Source organism: Taudactylus pleione, unplaced genomic scaffold (assembly GCF_031769625.1).
Source record: "Taudactylus pleione unplaced genomic scaffold, aTauple2 ptg000251l, whole genome shotgun sequence".
NCBI classification, from domain to species: domain Eukaryota; kingdom Metazoa; phylum Chordata; class Amphibia; order Anura; family Myobatrachidae; genus Taudactylus; species Taudactylus pleione.
Genome location: NW_028284653.1, coordinates 7,792,519 through 7,817,374, shown reverse-complemented (window position 1 = coordinate 7,817,374; position 24,856 = coordinate 7,792,519). Strand labels below are relative to the sequence as shown.

Here is a 24,856-nt window from a genome sequence, read left to right as displayed (position 1 = left end):
TCGGCATGTATGGTGAAGGTTTGTGTGCCAAAAGTTATGTTGGAGCATTTATTACTCAATTAAACTTGACTAAAATGGAGTCAGTGAACATCCCTTCCACTACAATTATTGATGTGGATTCTGCAAAGACAATTTACAGTAGTAAACAAGCTATTGTAATAGAAAAACACAATTTCCATTCATATAAACCTTAAGAAAATGCTAAGAAGGCAAGTTAGGTGTAAATAAAGTTAAGGAGAAAAAAACCCCAAAGAAAATAGAATTTATTAATTAAATAGAAAAAAAAATACCAAAAAAGTGACATAACATTTAAAATGTATTAAAACACACAAAGAACAATACTAACACACTCACCATTATTTATGCCTGATCAGTATAGGTCCAGTATATGGAGCAAACATTAATTTTCAAAGATATAATTCTAGATTTTGATAATTGCTCTAATGGTAAAGTCACATATTTGTAAGATTTTCAACCAATCTCTATTTATCTGCAAACTACATGTTAAAGGATTGTCCATTCTGGAAAAATACTTAATTCAAATAAGTTATCCCACCCATTACTTAAAAAGGAGAGCAAGCATGGACACTTTTCATTATTAGAGCATGAACAGTACTGTAATACTGTAGTGTACTTATTTCTCGTAAGGAATACGATTCATTGTGAGCTAGCCCACGGCTTTCGGGTAACTTGGTGATCATATCTCTCTATCCATTTGGTAAACATAGGATACATATTTTACAAAGGAAGGGTTGTCCATTAAACAATATTGGTTGTAATCCTATTATTCTGAAACATACACCAAAAAATAATAAAAATCCTGTGTCCATGCTGCATGAATAAGCCACAGAATTATTTCCATGACAAGTACGATATACAGAGTTTGTTTTCTGAAAGCCAATTTACAACCTTCTTTTTTAATTTAATATTGCTATAAATCACCAGGGACAGAAAAAACAAACACTAAGAAGCAAAAATCTCAAATTCTCTGTCATAACACGAATAAGCTTTTCACATTGATATTAACTGGCCCATTTACTGTAGATGCAAAAGATGTTCTTTTAATTGTTGAGATAATTAGGGGTCTACAATTGATATTACTTTTGGGGATATCAAAGATCAATTTGCTAAATTCGTAGATCAGATTGATTGGCTGACTGTGCATGAATTTTCATACCTTGGTCTGTAGATGCTCACATGATTGAGAAAGACATGCAAGAAACACTCCTCTATTAAAAAGGAAAAAAAAAATAAAAATAGATATCCCTAGTTCTACGAAAATCGATCTTTATTATAGCTTTCCACTTTGAACAATGTGCAGTAGAGGATAGTGGACGTCAGAACTTCTCATAAAATAACTGAGAAGTTGTTCACTGAACAAATACATTTTTGAAGTCCAGTCCATACGTCTAGTAGCCACTGAACTGCAACAATGTACACTGTCAGGCAGAGTTGAACATACATCTGTTTGCATAGTGTATTTGCCCAAATTCGCACTGCACATGCTCAGCAGAGGAGCACACACAGAGTGATCTCAATTTGGACCCATTGATCCTTACGACTGAAGGGGAGGAACTGGGGTGGGGGAGAAGCATTCTAACTTAGGCAAATTTCAGTGAAGAGGTGTTTACGCAATGTGGCCCATGAAAAAGAGCATACAAGCATATTTATACCAGTGGTTCCCAAACTCCACCTTTACAGTCCAGGTTTTAAGGATATCCATGTTTGAGCCCAGATGGTTATATTAAATTAACTGAGGTGCTAATTAAGTCACCTGAGCTCAAGCATGGATATCCTTAAAACCTGGGCTGTAATGACAGAGTTTGGGAACCTCTGGAATATATGCTTATTGTTAGGAGGTGTATCTTTACTGCCGTTTATAGGGCAAGTGCAAAATATACGCCCATTTACTTTTGAACTCTATCTCTGCCCCATATGGATAACTTTTTTTTTTTTTTTTTCCTTTACATATATATTACATTTTGTAAAAATAAACAGAACAATTGTCCCAGTATAGAAGTACTCAAACAGCTAACAAGCCAAAATTGTAGATCTAGTGCAACAACACTACTTTAAAATGTAAAAATAGTTCCAGATAGCATTAAGTTTATAGAACTTCAATGGACAAGTGTCAATGACAACACAAGCGGTAGAAACACAGTGCCCCCCCATACTAAGACCATAAGTCATTCAGGAACGATTTGTGTCCGTTGGCACATCCATATAACCCTATACTTGCCTAATAGAACAAAGTATTGCTTAATTAACAGTCTACATTGAAAGTCTGTTTACGCAGAGGACTTAAAATACAAGGCAGCCATTCAAACAACTGCACTGATAACTTTTTAATAGAGGGTGTCTACTTACAAACATCTACAATTAGCCAAGAGAAGCATCTTCATTGGCTACATTTACCACAAACAGGCCAAGGTCCACCTAAATGTCTATTAGGAACATTTGTATAATATATGACTGCACATGACAACTGTATTGACAATTAAGTCTTTGGCTTTTCTGGTACCACAACCCAATATGCAGGCTAATTCAAGATTATTGGAAAAAGTTATTAAGATAATGCACAGTAGGCCATTGAATAAACAAGTTCTCATTCCATGATTAAGTCATGTGCAGTATGTACTGTAGGTTAACTGATATACTTCGTTCATACCTTGTTCTATTGCTGTATATACAGATGAAGCACAGGGTGTTTAATAATACACACTATATCTACATAACATTATTACATTACATTTGCCACAAAGGCTTAGGTTTCCTTTCATAGAGAACACTTGGAGAATAGTGTTCTATATAAGGCAAATTTAAAATGTATCTAGCAGCTGGCTAAAGCTTTGTTTTTTTACTTTAGAAAATAGATCTAAATGAGATGATAGAAATATATAAACTTGGATTTATTTATCGGTGAATAAAACAGGATCATCTAGTTTCCCAAGCAGTGTTTTGTAAATCTGTGCTTGTGAAACAAAGTGTACAGGCACAGACATGGAACCATTTAAAATTACATATTTTACAGTCTTTGCTATACAAAAAAAAAAAGACAAAAGTGTACACTTAATGTAGGGGAAGTCAATTTCAACTCTGTTCTGTGCATATTACCAAAATGCTAAGATATTGGTATAGAAGTCAAAAAAATTTCAAATAAAAGGATTGACAAACCAGAGTAAAAAATGGTAACAGGAATAATCACACACCGTTTTGTACAAATAAACCTAAGATTTACATATAAATGATACACTACAGAATCTACTGAATCTCTTCCTCCAGCTCTGTGTTCTTCAGCCCAGCATTGCTTCTTACTTCATCAAATGAGTAGCATGTGATTATCTCGCCATTCTTAAATACTGTGCGGAGAAGGTCCTGTGTAAAGACAGTACTATTAGGAGGCAAACTTCAGCAGGATTTATTGGCTAATCATATTTCATTTGTATTCCAAAATGTAAAAACAAACAAAAAAATAAAAATACCTAAAAACAAACTAATTTTAAGAGAAACTAATTATTTGCAGTTGTGTGTAAGCAATAATGTAATAAATATTTAACCAAACCATTTGTGCTGAAAATCTAACCACATTCTGAGATCTGTTTGCTTGCCACAATTGAAAACTGGTCACTCTATTAGCAAATCATGGCCACACATAAAATAAAGACTAAAAATGTATAGATACGTATAAATTCAGATGTCTAACAGGCAACAGAATCAACCTGCTTTATCTGCTCTCCAGTGACTGACCTGACAAATCAATTCTAATTGAACAGATCTTGCTAGAGGAGGTCACACATGGTGCAGTGGTTGGCCAATATTAGAACCTGTGTCTGCTTTATAAAGTGTAACCAGTCTGCAAAATGCATTAGTACAGTATCACCAATAAAAGATCTGGGCAAGTAGAGAGCTTTTTCTGCTTTAAAGGTTAATCTAAATCGTTCTGCGTTTTTAGTGGCACTATACACAAATGAAAGGAAGAAACCTTTAGGCAGAGAGCATGATGTACCCTATCAACACAGCATTTGAGAACCAAGTAAATAAACATGTGCAAACCAACAGATATAGTAAAAAAACACTATTATGCAATAGATTAGATGGAAAGAATATTCTACTTACTGGCCCATATTCCTCCTGATCACCTTTCCCTTCTTCAAGAGTCACATATTCGTTTCCAGGTGTTCTGTGAAGGGACAAACGTCCTTTCTTTGACCTTTTGTTTGGATCAGCTACAGGGTCTTTAAAGACATTTACCTGCAGGAAAAATATATATATATATATATTGCACAAGTTTAAATAAAAATGGAGTATAAAAACTTGAAGCAGTGCATCCTAAGGCAGGCTAATGTAGTATGGTGCAACATTTTCTTCTGCATACCCCAAGGCCATTGGTCACCACGTAGCTGCATTTAAAGGAGCAGTTTAAAAGGTCCCTGGTAAGTTTCTGTAGCAGGGCTCCTCCAGATCCAAACGCTATATTCTCAATGCTCCAATTATGATTCTTCATTCCTTCTACAATCTAAAGACAAACACGATAAAAAAAAAAAAAAAAGGTTTATTCCAAAAAGAAAGTCACCATGCATTCCCTGTTGCTACAATAGTTTATAGGAACAGGGCATTTTCAAAAGCAAAGTACTACCAGGCCTGCCTCTGTAAACCCCAACACAAAGCATGATAAAGGTCACTGACTGGGTAAGATCACACCAGTAACAAGACAAATGACACCAATATAGTGGTTTAAGGAACATTACAGATGAATAATCCTTGAACACCAATTGGTTGAAAATCAATGTTCTGGATGAAACTTTTCAGTAAATATAGATCAAAACATCTAAATGTTTGATCTAGATTGTATAACTAAATGCTCACCTCTTGCAGAGTGTTTATGTCCACACCATCCCCTTGTATTACTCGAATGTAAGGGGGCAAAAGTTTGTAACCTCTTGAGTTTTCGGCAAATGGAAACTTCTTTCCTAAAATTTCTAGCACCTAGTAGACAAAAATCACAACATTAAAATAATAATAAAAAAATGTAATCACAAAGCAGAAAATTCTCAATATACATTGTGTAAAGGAATTTGAGAATTACATTATACTTGAAATATGTATTATGCAAAATTAGACTCCTGAGTGGGATACGTTAAGTATCCCAGCATCAGCATCCCGAAGATAGATAGTGGGGTTGGAGGGAGGGTTAGGTTTAGGCACAGAGGAGAGAGGGTTAGGGTAGGGAGAGGGGTAGGTATCCTAACCCTGTCGGTATTTTGACAGCCAGGACCCAGAGTGCCACATTCCGTATCCAACCCCTCTTGGGCAACAAACAGGAGACCTCTTACCTTTAAAACTGTATCAAGAGGATCTCCAGAATCTGGTCGTATAATCAAAGGAGCATCCGAACTTCTTGATTCAATTAAACTCCTTAAATCTTCCCCCCAGATTTTTTCACAGGCATTGTAAATATCATAACTATCACTGACTATAGAAACAGGTACTGAATCAAACTGTGTTACAATATGTTCAAAAGCGTCTCTCTCGTGGTCTTTTCCCCAGGCAGTTATCGTACTGAAATAGAAGACGAATGTGAAGGAACCAGGTTACATACATATGGAGCAAACGCCAAGCTACAATAATTGCAGGAAACAAAATCAGATACAATGGGATAGCAGAAAAGTAAAATGGAACCGGGACATTGGGGTTTATTTACGCAGTGTCGGATTGTAAAACCTGGTGCTTCTGATTCTATTTATGTCCGATATTTAAGAGGGCAATGCTTTAGCTAGCAAGACACAACTAGTAAAAGTATTGCCCTTTTAAATATCAGGCATAAACAGGATTAGAAGCACCAGGTTTTACAACCCGACACTGCGTAAATAAACCCCATTGTGTTTAATGTACCAAGATATACTTTTCCCCAGTATACCAAACACAGCCATTTCTGTGTACACCAAGTCATTAGATTTAGAAATATATCCAAAATATGCATTATGCAGTTTTATATTGCTATCCTAGCTGAGCAGAAGAGGTGCCCACCAGCAGCTCAGAAAATTGTTGCTGTAATGGAAGTGACAAAAATGATAGCTATGCAATTAGGTAAAGATTTAAATTAAGATGGTTTTCCTTATTAACTGAAAAATGGTGATGCTCTCGACCATAGTGATGCCCCTCCAATGACCATATCTAACCTACTGCTTTTAATGCGCAGGACAAGTTACGCTGGACAACTGTAGGTTTCAAGTGTGAAGCCACCTGCTCTGCTGGCTAAAGTTACTTTCTGTTGCTCTAGCCCCACAACCTCTGTTATTTTCCAATATGAGGATTTGGTGAAACTATGAAAGATAAAAAAAAAAAATGTACCTGTGTTCAGCAGCTGGCACCGAAAATCCAGGAACCGGATCCTTCGTTCCATAGTATCTCTTTATCAATGCAATTCCTGGTACAGTATCTGTTCCTTTGAAGTTCACAAGGTGAGCTGAAGCCCCAATTCCTGCAGTCTTATGTAAAATAAAAAAAAATATACAATTTGTTACCGTGGTCACTAAAACAAGTGCAAGTTGATACTGCATAGCCACAATAAATACTAGCAACTATTCTGTAGCATTTACACAAGGTTTTACACTAAATGACAGCAATCCACTTATATAACGACACACATTCATTAGTACCGGATTATTCACCAATGCAGATGCAGGATGGTGGATGATACAGGCAGGTATCTGTGGTACCAGATTTTTGGCTTTAATGTTAATATACAAATTTAGATTTTTCAAATATGACAGTTTACTGATAAAATATCTAGCTGCAAACTGATTACTAAATATTTTAATAAGGCAACCTAATGCCTGCAAATAGCGAAAACTGCTACAAGTTGAGTCTCCCATATCCAAATATTCCAAAATACGGAATTATTTTGGCATGACAGATAGTGAAACCTTTGATTTTTGATGATTCAATGTACACAAATTTTGTCTAAAGCACAAATTATTTGAAATACTGTATTCAATTACCTTCAGGCTGTGTGTATAAGGTGTATATGAAACATAAATTAAATTTCATTTCTGTACACAAACTTTGTTTGAGCCACAAAATTATTGAAATTATTGTATAAAATGACCAGCAGGTTGTATGTATAAGGTGTATATAACACATAAATGCATTGTGTGTAGATGTGGATCCCATTCCTAATGCTGGCCATACACACTGCAATTATCGGGACGATCCGCCCGATATCGGCGGATCGCCGCGATAATTGTAGCGTGGGGGGGGGCGACCGAGGGTTAAATATTGCTCGGTCGGGCATGCTGGATTGTCCAGCATGCCCGTCCGATGCGATATTTACCCGGTAACTGTCGGCCGCATCGGGCAGTGTATGCCCAGCGCAGCCGACAGATAGACATTTCCTGTGTTCCTTCCTACGGAAGGAACAGGGAAATGTCTCCTCCCCCGGGGGCGGAGCGCAGATGTCGGGCTATACACTGAGATTTCTCACAGTGTATGCCGCGGACATCTGCGGCTGGCAGCCGGCCAGATAAAATGTCTGTCGGTCTGACAGACATTTTATCTTGCCGTGTATGCCCAGCATAAGATATGTCATTATGATATGCAAATATTCCAAACTACGGAATATTCCATTATCCAAAATGCCCCTGGTCCCAAGCATTTTGGATATGGGAGACTCAACCTGTATTATGAAAGTTGAACCGGTACCCATGACAATACAGTGTACACGTATAGTCAATAGGGTCTTTCTGCCTCATGTCTCAGTAAAGTCACCATTTGTTTAGTGAAGTCATCGGCTGTATATTGGTTCAGTTTGCAAAGTCACATCTAGAACACCGAATACAATAAATCCCAACATACAGATGTAACATATATACACCTGTGAATTACACACAAGACCATGCTAACATGTGAAATAGAAAATGCAATCATGATACTTTACCTCTTGTGAGGAAACGCCTCTGTAACCAAAGTCATGCAATTTATACTCCAAACCACATAAGCTACCAGAGGTTTCCAACAAATACTTTGCAAGAATTTTCTTCTGCTCCCTTGAGTTTGTTGCAACAGTGATTGGGTACCAAGTCTGAACAAGGATGGTCTACAACGAAATAGATTAATGTGCATTCAATAATGGAAAAATCAGAGAGAAAAAAAAAGAAGCATATATTAGTCACTATGATGTGATGAATATATGCTGCTTACGCATACTGTTCAGTACAGCTGTACTACTAGATGGCACTGAATATCTTTACTTTACATGAGCTCAAAAAGAAAGCTGAAGTGTAAAAACATCAAGAAACTAGAAATTCAGGCTCCTTCAGTAATACTGAACAGTTAAAATCCTTCAAAATCGACAAATAGTAACAAATCACTCCATAGTGATAAAGAAACAAATTCCCTGCCCCTAGTCCTGGAGCATAAATTGTGTAACCCATTTAGGAGAACATAAAACATCTAGGCGTCATTCTAGAATACACTAGCTGTTTAAGTATGTACATTTGGGTCATAATTTTCAAGGTGGACAGAAAAATCTTGCAGACTTAAGAAAAAAAAAAGGAAAACGACATATTTTGCAAGCATTTTAATTAAACAAACCTCTATCCAGTTTGTGAGCCAGAAGCATTCAGGATCTGTATTTTCTACAGTAAACAGCACATTCCCTCTGGGTATCACACTACCTTCAGGCACAGCCTTAACTTCAATAGGCAGGTGTCCATCATATTTCTGTGAAACAAATGTACAAGATATTGCAATAGGTTACATGGCTTAATTTTATTCTAAAAAAAAAAGCATTATTAAAAGAACGCTAATACTATTCATCAGTCCTTCACATTGAGTTCAGGGAGCTGAAAAAGAAAAAACTCTAGAGATATGATTTGTTGCTAACTTTGAAATACCAGTACTAAAAAGTTAAAATGCTAGAAAGCATTACATTATTTTGTATTTCTACATTAAATGTGATCTAAAACTTCATCTGATCTGATACTAGGCTCTAAACTTCTTGTTGTGTATAAATTACCGTGGTAACCAAAATTATGAAAAGATAAGACTCAACCGTACAAAATATTATTCTGTAGTACGCAATAGATATTCAGAGTGAGGGTTATAAAGGATCCACACAGATGAAAAACCCCTCTGCTCCAAGGTAATCATCTTAGTGAAAGGGCACACTGTGCGATACAGCAGCCGATGCTATATCGTTCCGTGTGTGGGTATTATATAGGCCAGTGCGCGCTCCCGTGGGATCGTACATCGCTCCTCCAGAACTTTCTGCATGTTCAGTTGACCCGGGGGAGAAATGTACGATCCCAGGCAGCATTATGCGGGTGCTCACATATCAGGCGAACGGCCACCCGATTGCTCGGCCATCGCATCGCAAGGTGCATACCGCACCATGTATGGGGGCCTTAAGTCAGTGTTCCAGCCAAAGCGATACTTAGTGGGGGTTTCAGCAGTCCACAGTTTCTGTGCTGATAATGCTCATTAAGCTAGAAAGAATTGCAATATTTTTAAAATGGACTGTACATTCAAAGTTTTTCTGTGCAGTCAGTTCAGAAATTTTGAAACCCACCACCATAGTATTTGGGGGGAAAGAGAGAGACACCACAGTAGGGGAGAGGAAGAGAGAATATACTAACCAATCAGCTCCTAACTATCAGGGGAACACTATTTGCTACCTATACTGCTTGAATGCATTGATGTCTAACAATAAATAATCATTGTGCAAGGTCTGTCCAGTCTCCTCAATGCGCACAATGAAAGCCTGGGCGGGCATCCCACTGAAAGGGAGACGGTACAGATCTAGGAGTGGAGGACTGGCCTTCTGTTACAAGGTAAGTATGGGAGCCGGCGGGATGGAGCAACGAGGGCAGGATGAACCGGCGGGGTCAGAATAGCATGAAGGGGTGGGGTTTGATAGAGTGGAGGGCGGGATGGGTCAGAGACTGAGGTGACCTGGTAAGGTCGGTTCCAATAAACTAGTAATAACAATGTCATAAAGACATAAGCATATGATAGCAGGAAGTCATGAATGAGGGGGATAAGTTTTAATTCTCACTTGTGTATAAACAACAGTAACTTTCCCTAAAAATATCTGCTCTAGTAAGCGGGTTTCTGAGATGACACGACAGTGTGAACATTTTGGGCGGTATTAAATGGTTTTAGCGCCCCCGATCTCCAGTCTAAAGTGACAAGAGATCACGGGGCGCTATTCTATTGATGCCGATTATCACATAAAACGGCTACCCCCGTCCAAAGTGATGGGCGCGATTGCGAAAAGTGCCATTTGGACACCCAAACAGGTCACTTTTCGCCCATTTCAGCTTGCACTCCCCTGGGAGTGCGAGCTGAAATGGTACACCAGCAGCTGATCACGCCCAACAGGAGCAACAATTTAATATAAATATAATGGTGTTGTATATTGCCTGAATTACTTACAACTGTGATCAGAACCTCATCACAAAGCCACAACTGAGTCCCTGAACAAGTGTAAACAATAACATCTCTCACAGGGGTCTATGTACTAATGGTGCATATCCACTAGGCGATTAAACAGGCCGATTGAACCATAACGTCCTTGCTATCATTAAATCGCTTTTTAATCGTCCCGCAAATAGTCTACAAATCGGGCAAATAAAAAGTGAAAAATGACCAGCGATGCACGTGCCCACTGGTCGTTTTTGCCATCTATCATCGCCGATCAACCTGACGATCACATCAGGTTCAGCATGTATGGGGATGATGGATGTGCCTACAACTGAACGTTCAGTGTAGGCACATCACAGATATAGAAATGACAGCACGATTACAATGTTGTAATCGTGCTCTCGTTTCTATGTTTGTTAGTGGATACGCACCTTAAGGCTTGGAGAGAGATAAAGTGGACAAATATAAAGCAACAATCTATCAGCTCCTGTAATTTTTCAAACGGCATGTGACATGGCAGTTAGGAGCTGATTTGTTGGTACTTAGGGCCTGATTCACAGATGGACACTAATATAATCGCAGCTGCAAAAATATGCTAATGGTTGCAAAGCTTATCCAAGCATAAGGACGCCCACTGCTACCTTCTCATATGCATATAATTTGGCTTATGTACGCAAGTATCAGCAACATTGACATACATCGAACAGCCATCTTGCACTCGTAAGCTCTTCAGACACACAGAGCTGCGTAGAAGATCGCATGGGTTAATTTATGCACGTCCATGAAACGGTGTTCAAACAGACATGCACTCCTACGTTTTTCAGACCACCACCCCCCTGAAAACACTGACATCTTGCCACTCACTTTGCAATAGAGTGATCGACGCACTGTGCGTGCGTGCGAGTGATCGACGCGCACGCACAGTGCGGCTTAAACGCATGCACCATAGCAAACAATCGCATGACCTGTGTCCATAATCGCCATTGCGCCCAGCTCTGAATCAGGCCCTTAATCTCAATCCACTTCATCTCTCTCCAAGGCTTAGTACATAGACCGCACAATCACAGACGCTGTGCGCAAAAATGCAGCACATCACTGTCTTCCGGACAGATATTCACATTACTGACAGAACAATGGGCCTCGCAACTGCGATTGCAATTACGCACGTCGTCTCACTGCGATCATATAATAATACTCTGCTATATCGTCGCAGCACAACAAAGGTACGCCCACCTTACCTTACACACATCTGTAATACATAGCAAGACTGCAAAACCATCGGTATCAGAGTACCATCACAGCCTCACGCACACTTGCACAAGCTCTGACCTTACTCAGGAATTGCTAACCTTCCAGTACACAGTGAGAGCTCAGGCTGCGTATGGCATTGCAGTGGATAATTTATGCACGCTCCTGCAACAGCGTTTGAACACACTGGCACGCCTGCGTTTTCGCCAACCACCCCCAAATGGTACTTCCTGTCAATCACTCTGTGATGGGTCTACGCAGCCACTGTGATCGCAGTTCCGATCGCAGTGGAGTGTTCGCACACTGCGATGCATGAGCAGTATGCAACAATTAGCCGATTACACGCGCAATCGCAGTTGCGATCCTTGCCGAATCAGTCCCAATGTCAAAATTACTACACAACTCACAAGGACCTGACATCGGTCCTCACCAATGGTGATCTATTCAAATAACTTGAACAGCACTTACCTGAGCTGCCACTTCAGAATCCAGCACAGCACATAGTGAGCAGACATACCAGTCTTGACCCTGAAGCACTTCCTGCCAGCATAATTCACTGTACAACACATGCTTTCTTGCAAAATGAACCACTCTTAAAGTGACAGGCCTATTCTGAGTGTTCAACGGTTTCATTCACTTATCTCCTGTATTATGTATCAAGGATCACCCCACATCATGTAGAACTATTTTGTCACATTAGGGACCATTTTTTAAGCTAGATCTACCAATTGTTAGTGTGCAGTAGCGCTCTTACATACATACACCTTGGGTGTTTGAAATCACACCAAGGCATGCGTATTATCAAAACGACCGCATACCCAAGAGTGGTATATCCATTACACAATCTATATCTCTCTCTCCAGGGCTTTCTCTCTTCAGAAACTGTGGGTGGAGCTATAGAAATATAATTATATATATATATATAATACATACATACACACATACACACATACATACATATACACACACACTGTATTTAGAAAAGGCGTCAAATAAAAGGGCCTTTAAAAGAATACTTATTTTATGGAAAGTAAATTTTTTGCCCAGGACATTATGTCATAATAGGTTCCTGCTGAAATATAGCCCTGTCTCTCTGATAATGTATCTCTCATAATATTAATATATTAAAAGCAGCAGCTGAATCAAAAAACATTAGCCCACAGACTCTCTCAGCTTTAACTCAAAACAACCCGGTAGTACCAGCACTATACACCGTTCCAAAAGGTTCACAAAAATGCTGTAGATCCCCCTGGCAGACCAATCACTTCTGCCAGGGGATCTCTTTACAAACCAGTTTCTGAATTTCTGGATAAACTTATCCAACCATATGTTGTACAGCAACCCACATATCTAAAAGATACTAATTCCTTCTTAAAAAAAATTAGGAGAATTTACCAATTTAGTTCAACCAATTACTTTATGCACTATGGACGTGTGTAGTTTATACACGTCCATTCTGCATGATCTAGGCATTCAGGCTGTGACAGAATTCTTGAACAATCTAACAGTACCTTTGGAGTTCAATGTGGACTTATATATACACACAACTGCTAAAACTTACGTTGACAAGAAACTATTTTGTCTTTGATGGATCGTACTATTTACAAACAGCGGGCTGCGCCATGGGGTCCCACGTGGCCCCGGCGTATGCCAACATTTTCATGTTTAAATTTGAAAAGGAGTTTTTACTACAAGATCCTAATTACAGTCACCATTTTAAATGGTATACAAGATATATAGATGACCTGTTTGTACTTTGGAGTGGAAGTGAGAATTTGTTCAAAGAAATAATGACTAAAATCAATCTTTCTAATACTCCCATTAAATTCACTTATGAATGTAATGCCAACACCATACACTTTTTGGATGTACAAATCAGTTTGAAGGAAGGAAAAATCAACACATCAGTTTTTATAAACCTACGGACAGGAACACATTATTAGAAGCAAGTAGCCACCATCCAAGAGCCTTGAAGCAAGCTCTTCCATACTCTCAAATGCACAGAGTAGTTAGAATAACTAGCAATAAAGAGGAATTACCTGAGGCACTTGATGTAGTAGTGGAAAAATTCAGAATGAGAGGTTATAGATTAAAACACCTTTTAAGCATCAAGGAGAAAATCTTAAAAATGGAGAGATCTGTTTTGCTAGAGAGTAAAAAAAGAAGATGGCAAAGGTGATAAAAGTAATATGTTCATCTGGTCCACTAAACATTCCACGGCAAGCCCGGTTATACCGAGAGTATCTAGGGCCACTTGGCCTATTGTATCAAAGCCGATATCACTAATCGAACACAACAACTTTGGACAGGTTAGAAAACCAGGCTGCTACAAGTGTCCGTCTTGTACCACTTGTAGTTATTTAAAAACTGGTGTTGAGTTTAATTATCCTCATTCTAATATCACGTATAAAATCAGGCATGTTTTAAGTTGCAGCAAACAGTTCGTTATCTATTTTATATTATGTCCTTGCAGCAAGTATTTATGTTAGTATGACCACTCGTGCATTCAAGGAACGAATGGCCTTGCATCGTTCGGCCATCAGACAATCGTTATTGGGAAAAGATATTGAACAGCCGGTGGCTAAACATTTTAAGCAACAAAAACATACACTTGCTTCTTTAAAATATATGATCATCGATCACGTTCCTCCAAAACCAAGACGTGGAGATAGTTTCTAATATCATGAGATCCTGTACTCTAAGTGGATTTTACATTTAAACACGTTGTTCCCATATGGTTTGAACGAGAAAATTAATTGGAACTCTCTTCAGTAATAGAGACTAATAAAATCTATGTCGTGTTTGATAAAATAGAGATATAGTTTCATTTGAAAATGGGATAGGCTTTATTGAGATATTGGATGATTTTTTAGGGATAGATTACCGTAGATATTTTTTCAAGTATTAAATATTGGTATAATGTGTGTAGCTTTTTCCATTGGTGCGTAGTATATAATAGGTGTAATAATGGATTGATTATAGAACAATACCTTTATTGCAGAAAATTCAGTCAGTCAATAACATTACATAATGTATTTTTGATGTTTAAAAAATAGCATATATATCTGTTATTAAATAAAGCTAATAAGCAATAGGCTACTTGTCATATAGTTCAGGTCTTTAGTCCCGTTTGGGGATTTATCATGTTCGTTTACTTTTTCAGGCTCCCGGACAGAGGGTGAGACGTGTTTGTGTAGTCAGGCGTTGCCATGACTACTCTCCGGCACATGACGATGACGTCACCGGTGAGCGACGCTGGACGGGCGTGGACGCCGCTCCCATCCGTCGGAAGCATGAAAACGATATGATCAGGTATATAAAGGTAAGCGTGTATATGTTTTTAATTGCTTGTGATCTTGAGAACGGGGCTGTGCGCAGTCCCGAAACGTTGATCCATATGCCATTTTCATAAACGATTCTTATTTGCAAAGTCCTGGAGTGACCTGTTTGGTTTAGTACTTTTTTACAAGTACCTTTCTGATATAGAGAGATATCTATCTATCTATGTATGTATGTATGTATGTATGTATGTATGTATGTATGTATGTATGTATGTATGTATGTATGTATGTATGTATGTGTGTGTGTGTGTGTATACACACACACACATACACACACACAGTGTTGTGATCAGCAGTGTCACAGTATGAGCACTTTTCATTAGTTTACATGTACATGCATTATTTTATATTAAATCTGTTGAAATTAGTACACTGCAGTATGTCCTAGCTTCCTTTTTGTTTCTTGAACATATGTTTTCAAGGATGGTTATGAAGGTCCAATTGAGTAAGTTTTTTTTGCTACCCTCCCCCTCCTTTTCATGAATTAGTGATAATGGAAGTACAGATCTGTGCACATATCTATCCTCCCTGCACTATAAGTCACGTTACACATATCGCGTGAGAGCTCTGTGACTTGGTAACGCTGAGCGTCTTTTTTACCTTCACATTTTTACCTTCCAATGAGCAGCATGCCTGTAATCTGTGTGCAAGTGTGGGTGTATTTGCATGCGAAACGCTACGTTACAGTGTCAGCGGCTGTAACACTGTAACATAACATTTCGTATGCAGATACACCCGCAGTTGCACACAGAATATAGGCATGCTGCATATCATTTTAAACAGCAGAAGCTACTTGTGCGTCCTATTCACATCACTGTAAGAATAAGATGCTTTGGAAGGTAAGAAGTCGCATGAAAAGATGCTCTGCGCTACAGAGACACGTCATTGCATGACACGACTAGGACTATTTAATGCATAAGTGTTACTGTTACCTAGGGTACCCCGTGTAAACCCCTAAAACCCAATTAAAGGGGTCTTCCGCCACTAACAACCACCCGCTGTTCCCTTAGAACAGATTTCATTCACCGGTACTTAGGCGGAAGCCTGGACTTATACTCGGGGTAGTAGAGGTTTACACAGATCCCCTAGGAGGACCGGAGTAAAGTGTGACAGCTAAAGAGCCCGTGACTGAAGCACAGTTAGTCCATCAGAAGGTTAGGATGCGGCATTGAGATCCGGAGGTGCGTCTGAATGCCGGTGGAGTGGCTAGAGAGCCGGTAGTACGGCTGGAGAGCCGGTGGTGAGATGCAGCTTTGAGAGCCAAAGGTGCGGCAAGGTGCCGGTAGTATGGCTGTAGAGAACTCACAGGAAACGCTGACTCTAGCAACCGGAAACGAAAGGGCACATACAGAGACGCTATAGCCGGCAAAGCCATAAGGACACTGCTTGGTATAAAAAGGGTGAGGAACCAATCAGATTAATGGACAATCATCCTGTGTTGTCAGTAATCCGTGACGTCGTCCGGCATCTAGGTTGCCTAGAAACTGGTGATGCAGTTCGCACACGGGAGGCGGAAGTAAACGCGATGTCCGCAGTGTCGGAGAGTGACAAGTCTTGCCGGCGACTTGTAACAGCAAGGAGGCTAGATGTATGTGGACACATGTAGTAATGTTCTCATATGGGCAGCATTGAAGGGGAATGTTGCAAATACTGAAAGGTGGGAAAATATCTATCTATAAATCTATCCATCTCTCATGGGCAGTATAATGACACACTGCACTTTGGAATTTTGGGTCTTAGAAATAAAAAACAAATGCAGTTTATGCAATCACCTCAGTTATGCCAGGTCACACAATGAATAGGCCCTGCTAAACCAGATATTATAAATATCGAGTTTCAAGAATAACAGATTTGCAGTTAATTAATTGGCAGCATGATTTCATAAATGAAATAGACAGTTGCTGACAGACAAAGTAGAACCTAAGGGGCAGAGCTGGATTAAGGCTTTGGGGGGCCTGGGGCACTTAAGACTAAAAAGCATCATTTGGAACACTGGGATCGTGTTCTTGTGCGCAAGCCATTGATGCGCACATGAAAAAGGGGGCATGGACACACTTAATGCCCTCATTTCATGTCACACTGGAAGTGTGTAAATCGCTTCCCCAGTCTCACAAAGCAGGCGAGAGTGTACCCTTATCTAACTTCCCCCAAAATCCAGGACAGTCCTGCCAAAATTGGGGTGGTATGCATACATACATGATAGGGCGGGATGTATCAAGCATCACATTCTGTATGAGATACATTCAGACACCTGCCATATGCAGTTGCGTTTATTAACACTGTTTGCATGAAGATTTGCCATTATTTACGCACACTACAGCTGTTCCTATAAGAGCTGTCCTTTGTGATGGGAGGACACTGGGAGGGATGCCCCCCTTAATCCGGTTCTGCTAAGGGGCTGATGTGGAGTTGGATGCATTGAGTGACAAAAACATAGGTATGCACAGCAAAAAGCCAATTCGGGCCAGTTGCAGAGCCAGATGAATCTCTATATACTGTAGAAGAATAGCATATTACGGCATATGGAACATGAAGTTGGACAGGAGTAAATATACAGGCATCACCGTACACAATTCATACACAATATAGTATTTTAATGATGTCATATTTATAACAGTCTTGTCTGTGTTTGGACAGTTTTGTTAATAAATACTAGGGATGTGCAGGCTCGGATAGGTTCGAGTTTGCACGTGGAGTTCGGATTTTTCCCTCCAAAAAAACGGAACTCAGAAAGAGGCAAAACGTCATCTTGCATGGACGAACATCATCATTCCTGGACAAAAGTCCAGGAATGATGATGTTCGTCCATGCAAGATGACGTTTTGCCTCTTTCTGAGTTCCGTTTTTTTGGAGGGAAAAATCCGAACTCCACGTGCAAACTCGAACCTATCCGAGCCTGCACATCCCTAATAAATACTAAGCTGCATTAATGTAGATGCAAATACAAAACTTCCAACAAAACACAGAAGTGGATGCCGCCATCATCATCGCAAGACGTTGAACAACCATAAGATATATGACTCTTGACAGGCACATACGAGTCTTTGTTATGAAAGATGTCTGTCCTTACTGTACTTGCCCTAAGCTTGCATCTCCCCTCATTTAATCATTCTGCCTCTCTAACAGTAAGGTAGCATAAGAGTCATAAGCACAAAATGCGACTTAAGGTGCCCACACACATAGCGATATTTTACCCGATCTGGCCGATCCAACGCATTGGAACGACAGATCGTGTAAAATATGCCGAAATCGTGAGTCCCCACTCACGACCACGATGCGATGCGCGTCCCCGCAGGTCGCACATCGCATCTTCAGATCTGCCGTGCTGTAGGGCAGATCTGCCAATCTCAAGTCAGGATGCACGATAGATCGTGTGTCACATTGGCAGCTTTTTCATACCAGATCGTGTGCAGGACTGCCGGGGGGCTCCCGGGGAGAGTTCAGGGGGAAATCGTGTACATCAGCTGATCGGGAACACATCGCTATGTGTGTGGGCACCTTTAGTCTACATACAGATGTACATATGCACAGTTTTGTTCTAGTTCTATATACAATAAGTCCCTGGATGTTCAGGAAATGCCTTTTAAACAGCTGCTTTAGAGGAATTTGCACATAGATCTATGAGAATAAATACAACAAAACTAATTCCTGTGTGGTTAAAATCACAGGCCAGCGTCTCTAGTACACCGAGTGGTGTTTTGTTTTGTCTACAATGCAAATAAAAAACGCAAAATTGAAAGAAAAAAAAAAAAACAACAATACGCTACACCTCGGTGTGGATCAGTCCAACCAGGCGTCTCGTGCTGTATGGCGTATAGACACTATGAGCCGTATTCAATTTGAGCGGACCCGTGATACTTTTCCGCCTGCAAAACACGCGATGTAGGCGAAAAGTCCGGGAAGCGGAAAAGTATCGCACGCATGCCCGCTTATCCCCGTACTCAATTTGAAAGTACGCGAAAACAGGACCCGGCGAAACTTAAACAAGCGGAAAGTCATGTCAGATTTGGGGAAATCAGCCTGACAGCCCCCAAAAGATGCTCTGACATGGGGGTTAACTATGGTTACCCCCCGATTTGGCTTGCTGACGGTATTTGGTGTTTTTAAACGGGCTCCATAGCTGCTAAATAGCGTTTTTGTATAAGTGGTGAAGAATAGTATTCAGGAGATTTTTTTGCAGAAAATAACTTATCCCAGCAAATTTGGGGTACTTGAAAATGGGGGTCAACATATTTTAAAGTTGCTAAAGTTAAGTTTTAAAAATCGTGAAAAATCCACCTTCCGCAAGCCCCTGCAATGGAAAAAACACCAGGGGCATACTTGGGGACCCCCTGGAGTCTAGTTTGCTAGTTTTTAACTTTGTCCCCCAACTTTTTTTTTTTTTGCCCCCAAATTGAAAGTGATTTTTTGGGGTGTTCTTAAGTCTTTTTTAAAACTTTTGAGATAGTTTACCTTTGAGGGCCTGTCTTAGGGCTTCAGGGGGGTTCCCGCAACATTGCACCCCAAAACCCCAATTCTGCACTTTTTTCCGCCTATTACAATGCATCCTAGGCGGAAAGACTTTCAAATTGAATACGTGATACTCTTCCACCTGGCGAAATGACATCATCGGCGAAACTTTTACGCCGATCACGGCTTTTCGCTCCAAATTGAATAAGGGCCTATGTCTATGAGCGCACATCTGTATGAAAAATAAAAATAAAATTATGGCACTACACAGTTTTAACTGAGGGAGGCAGGGCTTGAATGTAACTATGATACCAATCCTTGCAAATTCATTTGTTTATCTGAGGGGAGTTTATTTAATCAGTATGGCATTACTTTCTCCAGCTTTCTTATACATGTAAGGGTCTATTTAACAAGTCTTGGATGGAGATAAAGTGAACGGAGATAAAGTACCAGTCAACCAGCTCCTGTCATTTTTCAAACACAGCCTGTGACATGGCAGTTAGGAGCTGATTGGCTGGTACTTTATCTTCATCTAAGGCTTAGTAAATAGAGCTCTAAGTTATGAAATATAAAATTACTATCAAAATTGTTTTAATACCGTATTTTCAATTATCATTTCTTATGCAATTTTATTTTTACAATTGAAGAAACCTGGAAATGTTTAATTAACCACAAAACAAATCATGTCCATTTCTATGAATCACATGGAGGTAAAATGATATTGCTCTCTTACCTCAAGGATGTAATTCCATCCAGTCTCATTAAAAACATCATCTTGGAAGTGTTCTTTGTATACCTCTTTGGCTTCTTTAATTTTTTCTTTGGTCACCACTTTTCCTGTTCATTAAGAATAATAATTTAAAAAAAAAAAATAGAAATGGTGACAAAAGCATCATAAATGGCCACATCTTCTGTCATCATACGCACTTTTCTTATGGCACTATTCTACTAAAAGGAGACCCTGGGAACAATACAAGAAAGTGCCACAGTTTGTTGTGTATGACCCGCCAGACTGGCAAGCAACATAGTTAACGTGTACCAGGGGAACAGAGTTGTTTGCGTAACACTAAAATAGGCATTTGAAATGTCTCAGTATCTGAAAATAATAAAATTAATTTCCTTTTTTCATTTTTTTTTCAGTATGTTTACAAGTTTTTGGGTTAAAGTATGTACATGTAGTTTTATTTACAAAGAAGAGGCTCAAATGGAATAGGCTTCGATTTGCTGGTCCTGGTGCAGCTCAGCAATATAGCTGCTAAATTTCAATTAGCAATTAGTTTTAAAAATAGCCTGGATTTGTTTCAAAACCAATTGCCTCTTTAACCACTTGCCTGGCTTGGTTGCATCAGCCCCTCTGCACCCTAAGATATTCGGGCAGTATTTGGCAATCACTGCTGGTGGCATTGATCGGGCAGCCAGCAGTACCCCCACCTGATGCCTGCTGAGTGGAGCAGTCACCGGGAAATCATTCTAGTGCTGTGACCGCTGCCCTCTCAGTGTATATACACTCAGCGGTTGCAGAGAGAGCAGCTGCCAGGAAATCATCCCAGCGCTGCCCCTCAGTGTACTGTATACACCCTGCAGCTGCCAGGAAGTCATCCCAGCACTGCCTCCCAGAGTATATACCCTGCAGCTGCCAGGAAATCATCCCAGCACTGCCTCCCAGTGTATATACCCTGCAGCTGCCAGGAAATCATCCCAGCACTGCCTCCCAGAGTATATACCCTGCAGCTGCCAGTAACTCATCCCAGCACTGCCTCCCAGTGTATATACCCTGCAGCTGCCAGTAAGTTATCCCAGCACTGCCTCCCAGTGTATATACTCTGCAGCTGCCAGTAACTCATCCCAGCACTGCCTCCCAGTGTATATACCCTGCAGCTGCCAGTAAGTTATCCCAGCACTGCCTCCCAGTGTATATACTCTGCAGCTGCCAGTAACTCATCCCAGCACTGCCTCCCAGTGTATATACCCTGCAGCTGCCAGTAAGTTATCCCAGCACTGCCTCCCAGTGTATATACCCTGCAGCTGCCAGTAAGTCATCCCAGCACTGCCTCCCAGTGTATATACTCTGCAGCTGCCAGTAACTCATCCCAGCACTGCCTCCCAGAGTATATACCCTGCAGCTGCCAGTAAGTTATCCCAGCACTGCCTCCCAGAGTATATACCCTGCAGCTGCCAGTAAGTCATCCCAGCACTGCCTCCCAGAGTATATACCCTGCAGCTGCCAGTAAGTTATCCCAGCACTGCCTCCCAGAGTATATACCCTGCAGCTGCCAGTAACTCATCCCAGCACTGCCTCCCAGAGTATATACCCTGCAGCTGCCAGTAACTCATCCCAGCACTGCCTCCCAGAGTATATACCCTGCAGCTGCCAGTAACTCATCCCAGCACTGCCTCCCAGTGTATATACCCTGCAGCTGCCAGGAAGTCATCCCTGCGCTGCCTCCCAGTGTATATACCATGCAGCTGCCAGTAAGTCATCCCAGCGCTGCCTCCCAGAGTATATACCCTGCAGCTGCCACTAACTCATCCCAGCACTGCCTCCCAGTGTATATACCCTGTGTCAAAACTGGATTATTGGCTGAGACAAGATCAGTTTAAAATTGAAGCGTGCGCGACACCATCTTGCAAATGGCAGCTAGACTCCATTTTAGAAACAAGAATCTGCAAGACGCCATTTTGCGACCAGCGTCACTTTAAGTTACAACTCAGGAGCTAAGAACAGATAGCAATGTTTTTGATAATCTACCAAGGGCAACTGGAAGAACAAGCTTCCTGAGTAAAAGTAAATAGAATAGACAATGGGTATTTTTACATACAAATTGGGAATCCCTGGATGCAGACAAAGTATAGTTGTGGCAATTGTAATATAATCCAGGCATTGATCTACACAATTGGATTTGTCTGAATCCTAAACAGGTCTTAGCCCCACACACAGACAGGATGGCCCCAACTTCACAGCTTGAGGTGATAACACAGTTGCATTCACACAAGAGTCTGGGAGAACAAAAGAGCTTTTTCCTTTGAACACAGGAAAGGTGGGGGCCTGCTGACAGAGGGCATGTGGAACTAACATGCTCAGCAATCCACACTGCTAGATGTTCACTTCGTGTATGAGAAATTATGCACTTAAATCTCACTCATTAATAACTAGCGTCCTTATATCAAACTCTGAATACTCTCACATTACATATTCACACATAAGGTTTAATAAGCTTTAAAGTATATGATTTAAGTTGGTTCAGTTAGTTTAAATGCTGTGAAATAAAGATATTTGATAACTAAGGTTCTATACATGTTAAGACAGCAGTGTTTGGGTTCGTACTAATGCGTACTCTTTCAACAGAATTCCGGTACTATCGGTGTGGAGATCGCATCATGCATTCGCAACTTATGGACCGCAGAGACTACAAGCAACAAAATATATTTTAGGAACAACTGTTAGGATGCAGCATGGGGAGGCGGGAGGGAAAAGACCCTCAGTTGTTAGAGGCTGGGCGAGTCTATTTGAACCAGCCTGTTAAATGCACTGTAACATATGCTTCTCCCCTGGGAACCAATGGCATAAGCAAGAAACTTCTCTATTGTCCTGTCTATTCTGGGGGGGTATAAACATGTGTGCCCAAACACTGGGTCTTTAGTCTTCTTGCTGAATGACGACGGGGTCTCTTGCTGATGCCTATCACCGGGTCCAGAAGCGCGGCGTATGTATACTGTACTTGGGGGTCTGTATAATTCCTTTGCGTCTAATTGTGTCTGGATCAATAGCGTGTAACTGACTGTAGTTTTTACTTGAATACTACTTTGTGCTTTGGAACCACATGTTCTAAGTCTGGAGTCTCTATTTACTGTATGACTGCGTACGCAAATTAAGCGTCATCCTTAGAGGTTTATAGGTAGGATTTTAGAAGGTATAGGCAGGGGTATATAGAGGTTCATTTTAATATTAACACCTGCAGCAGCCAGGAAGTCATCCCAGCACTGCCTCCCAGTGTATATACCCTGCAGCTGCCAGTAACTCATCCTAGCACTGCCCCTCAGTGTATATACCTTGCAGCTGCCAGGAAATCATCCCAGCACTTTCTCCTAGTGTATATACCCTACAGCTGCCGGGAAATCATTCCAGTGCTGTCCCCTCAGTGTGTACCCTGCAGCTACAGAGAGTAGCACCCGCCAGGTCAGCGAAGCCAGCGCTGCTCCCATTTCAGAGTGAATACCCGGCAGCTACAGAGAGGAGCCAATCATCGATGCATATCGATTGTTCCATACATCAATAAAAATCAATATTTATCGAAATTCTAATTTTTCTTATAAATTTAATTTTACTTATATAAAATTGTGTTGAAGTTACAAATTAGTTGTTCTTGACTTAATTCAATCACAAACAAAAATAAAAGTCACAATTTCTTAATAAAAAATATTAGATGGCTAAAACTAGTGGCTACATTGCCAGACTCACTCCGGGACCATTAGATTTGGTCAGTGTATGAAATGCACATACCTTTTAAATACTTCTTCAGAATGTACTGCAAACCATAAAAGACTGTTTCTTCATATTTCACCTTCTTTATTTTAGAGTTTTCAATCTTCTTTTCCCGACACTCAAAGTAAGAATATACTTTGCTTGTATTTGGAGGGTACTGTTTATAATGTGTAACCTGGGAGAGGGGGAAAATGGAACAAATGTAAAATACACATACCAATAGTCAACTAAAAGCAGTATTTGCCAGAGATACTGTACCATTATATTGGTAAAAAAAAAAAAAAATTCCTAAATCAAGGAGCAGCATAAAATGATGATGTTCTGGAAATAAGCCAGACCATATTGATAGGTCAACCAATTTAATTGCTCTAGGGGCATTAAAATCACTATCCTAAGCAGAAGAACTATTGCTAGGAAGCCAATACTGGAGGCAATTCAGCTGTTCAAAGTAGCAGCAAGTTGACTGCGTTCGGACCGTTTCCCCAGCAACTTGTAGGGGGATCAGTATGAAATACCGCCGGACATCAAATCCCGATGCTGGAAGACTGGCAGTGAAGATCACGACAGGTAAGTATTTCAGCTATTACCAACTTAACCCCCCCACCCTCCCTTAGGAGTGCCTAACCCTAACCTCCCCCCCAAAGCCCTTAAAGTGCCTAACTCTAGCCCCCCCCTGTAAGTGCCTAAAACTAACCCCCCCTTTCCCGCAGCCTAAACCGAAGTCTCCGAGGGGGGGGGGTTGCCTAACCCTAATCTCTCCCCAGGGGTGCCTAACCCTAACCCACCCTTTCCCTAGCCTAACCCTCCGGGGGGGTGCCTAACCCTAAGTCCCCCCACGGAAGCCCCTAACTTAACCCTTCCCCCCCGGCTTACCTTCGATCGGTATGCCGGGCGGCGGGCTCACGGCGTAGGT

General features: G+C 40.6%; 1 protein-coding gene across 1 annotated transcript in view; it reads right to left on the bottom strand.

The window, feature by feature from the left end:
* Positions 1 to 1,826: 1,826 nt before the first annotated feature.
* NAMPT (nicotinamide phosphoribosyltransferase) overlaps positions 1,827 to 24,856 on the bottom strand; it is a 51,579-nt gene continuing 28,549 nt past the window's right edge. The window contains exons 2-11 of the mRNA XM_088480264.1: positions 23,962 to 24,118; positions 20,194 to 20,297; positions 8,593 to 8,721; positions 7,937 to 8,095; positions 6,352 to 6,488; positions 5,334 to 5,559; positions 4,867 to 4,986; positions 4,376 to 4,516; positions 4,117 to 4,251; positions 1,827 to 3,375 (exon numbers count right to left, since the gene is read on the bottom strand). Of these exons, the coding sequence (XP_088336390.1) occupies positions 3,262 to 3,375; positions 4,117 to 4,251; positions 4,376 to 4,516; positions 4,867 to 4,986; positions 5,334 to 5,559; positions 6,352 to 6,488; positions 7,937 to 8,095; positions 8,593 to 8,721; positions 20,194 to 20,297; positions 23,962 to 24,118 (1,422 nt within the window). The 3' untranslated portion in view covers positions 1,827 to 3,261. The remainder of the gene's footprint in view (positions 3,376 to 4,116; positions 4,252 to 4,375; positions 4,517 to 4,866; positions 4,987 to 5,333; positions 5,560 to 6,351; positions 6,489 to 7,936; positions 8,096 to 8,592; positions 8,722 to 20,193; positions 20,298 to 23,961; positions 24,119 to 24,856) is intronic.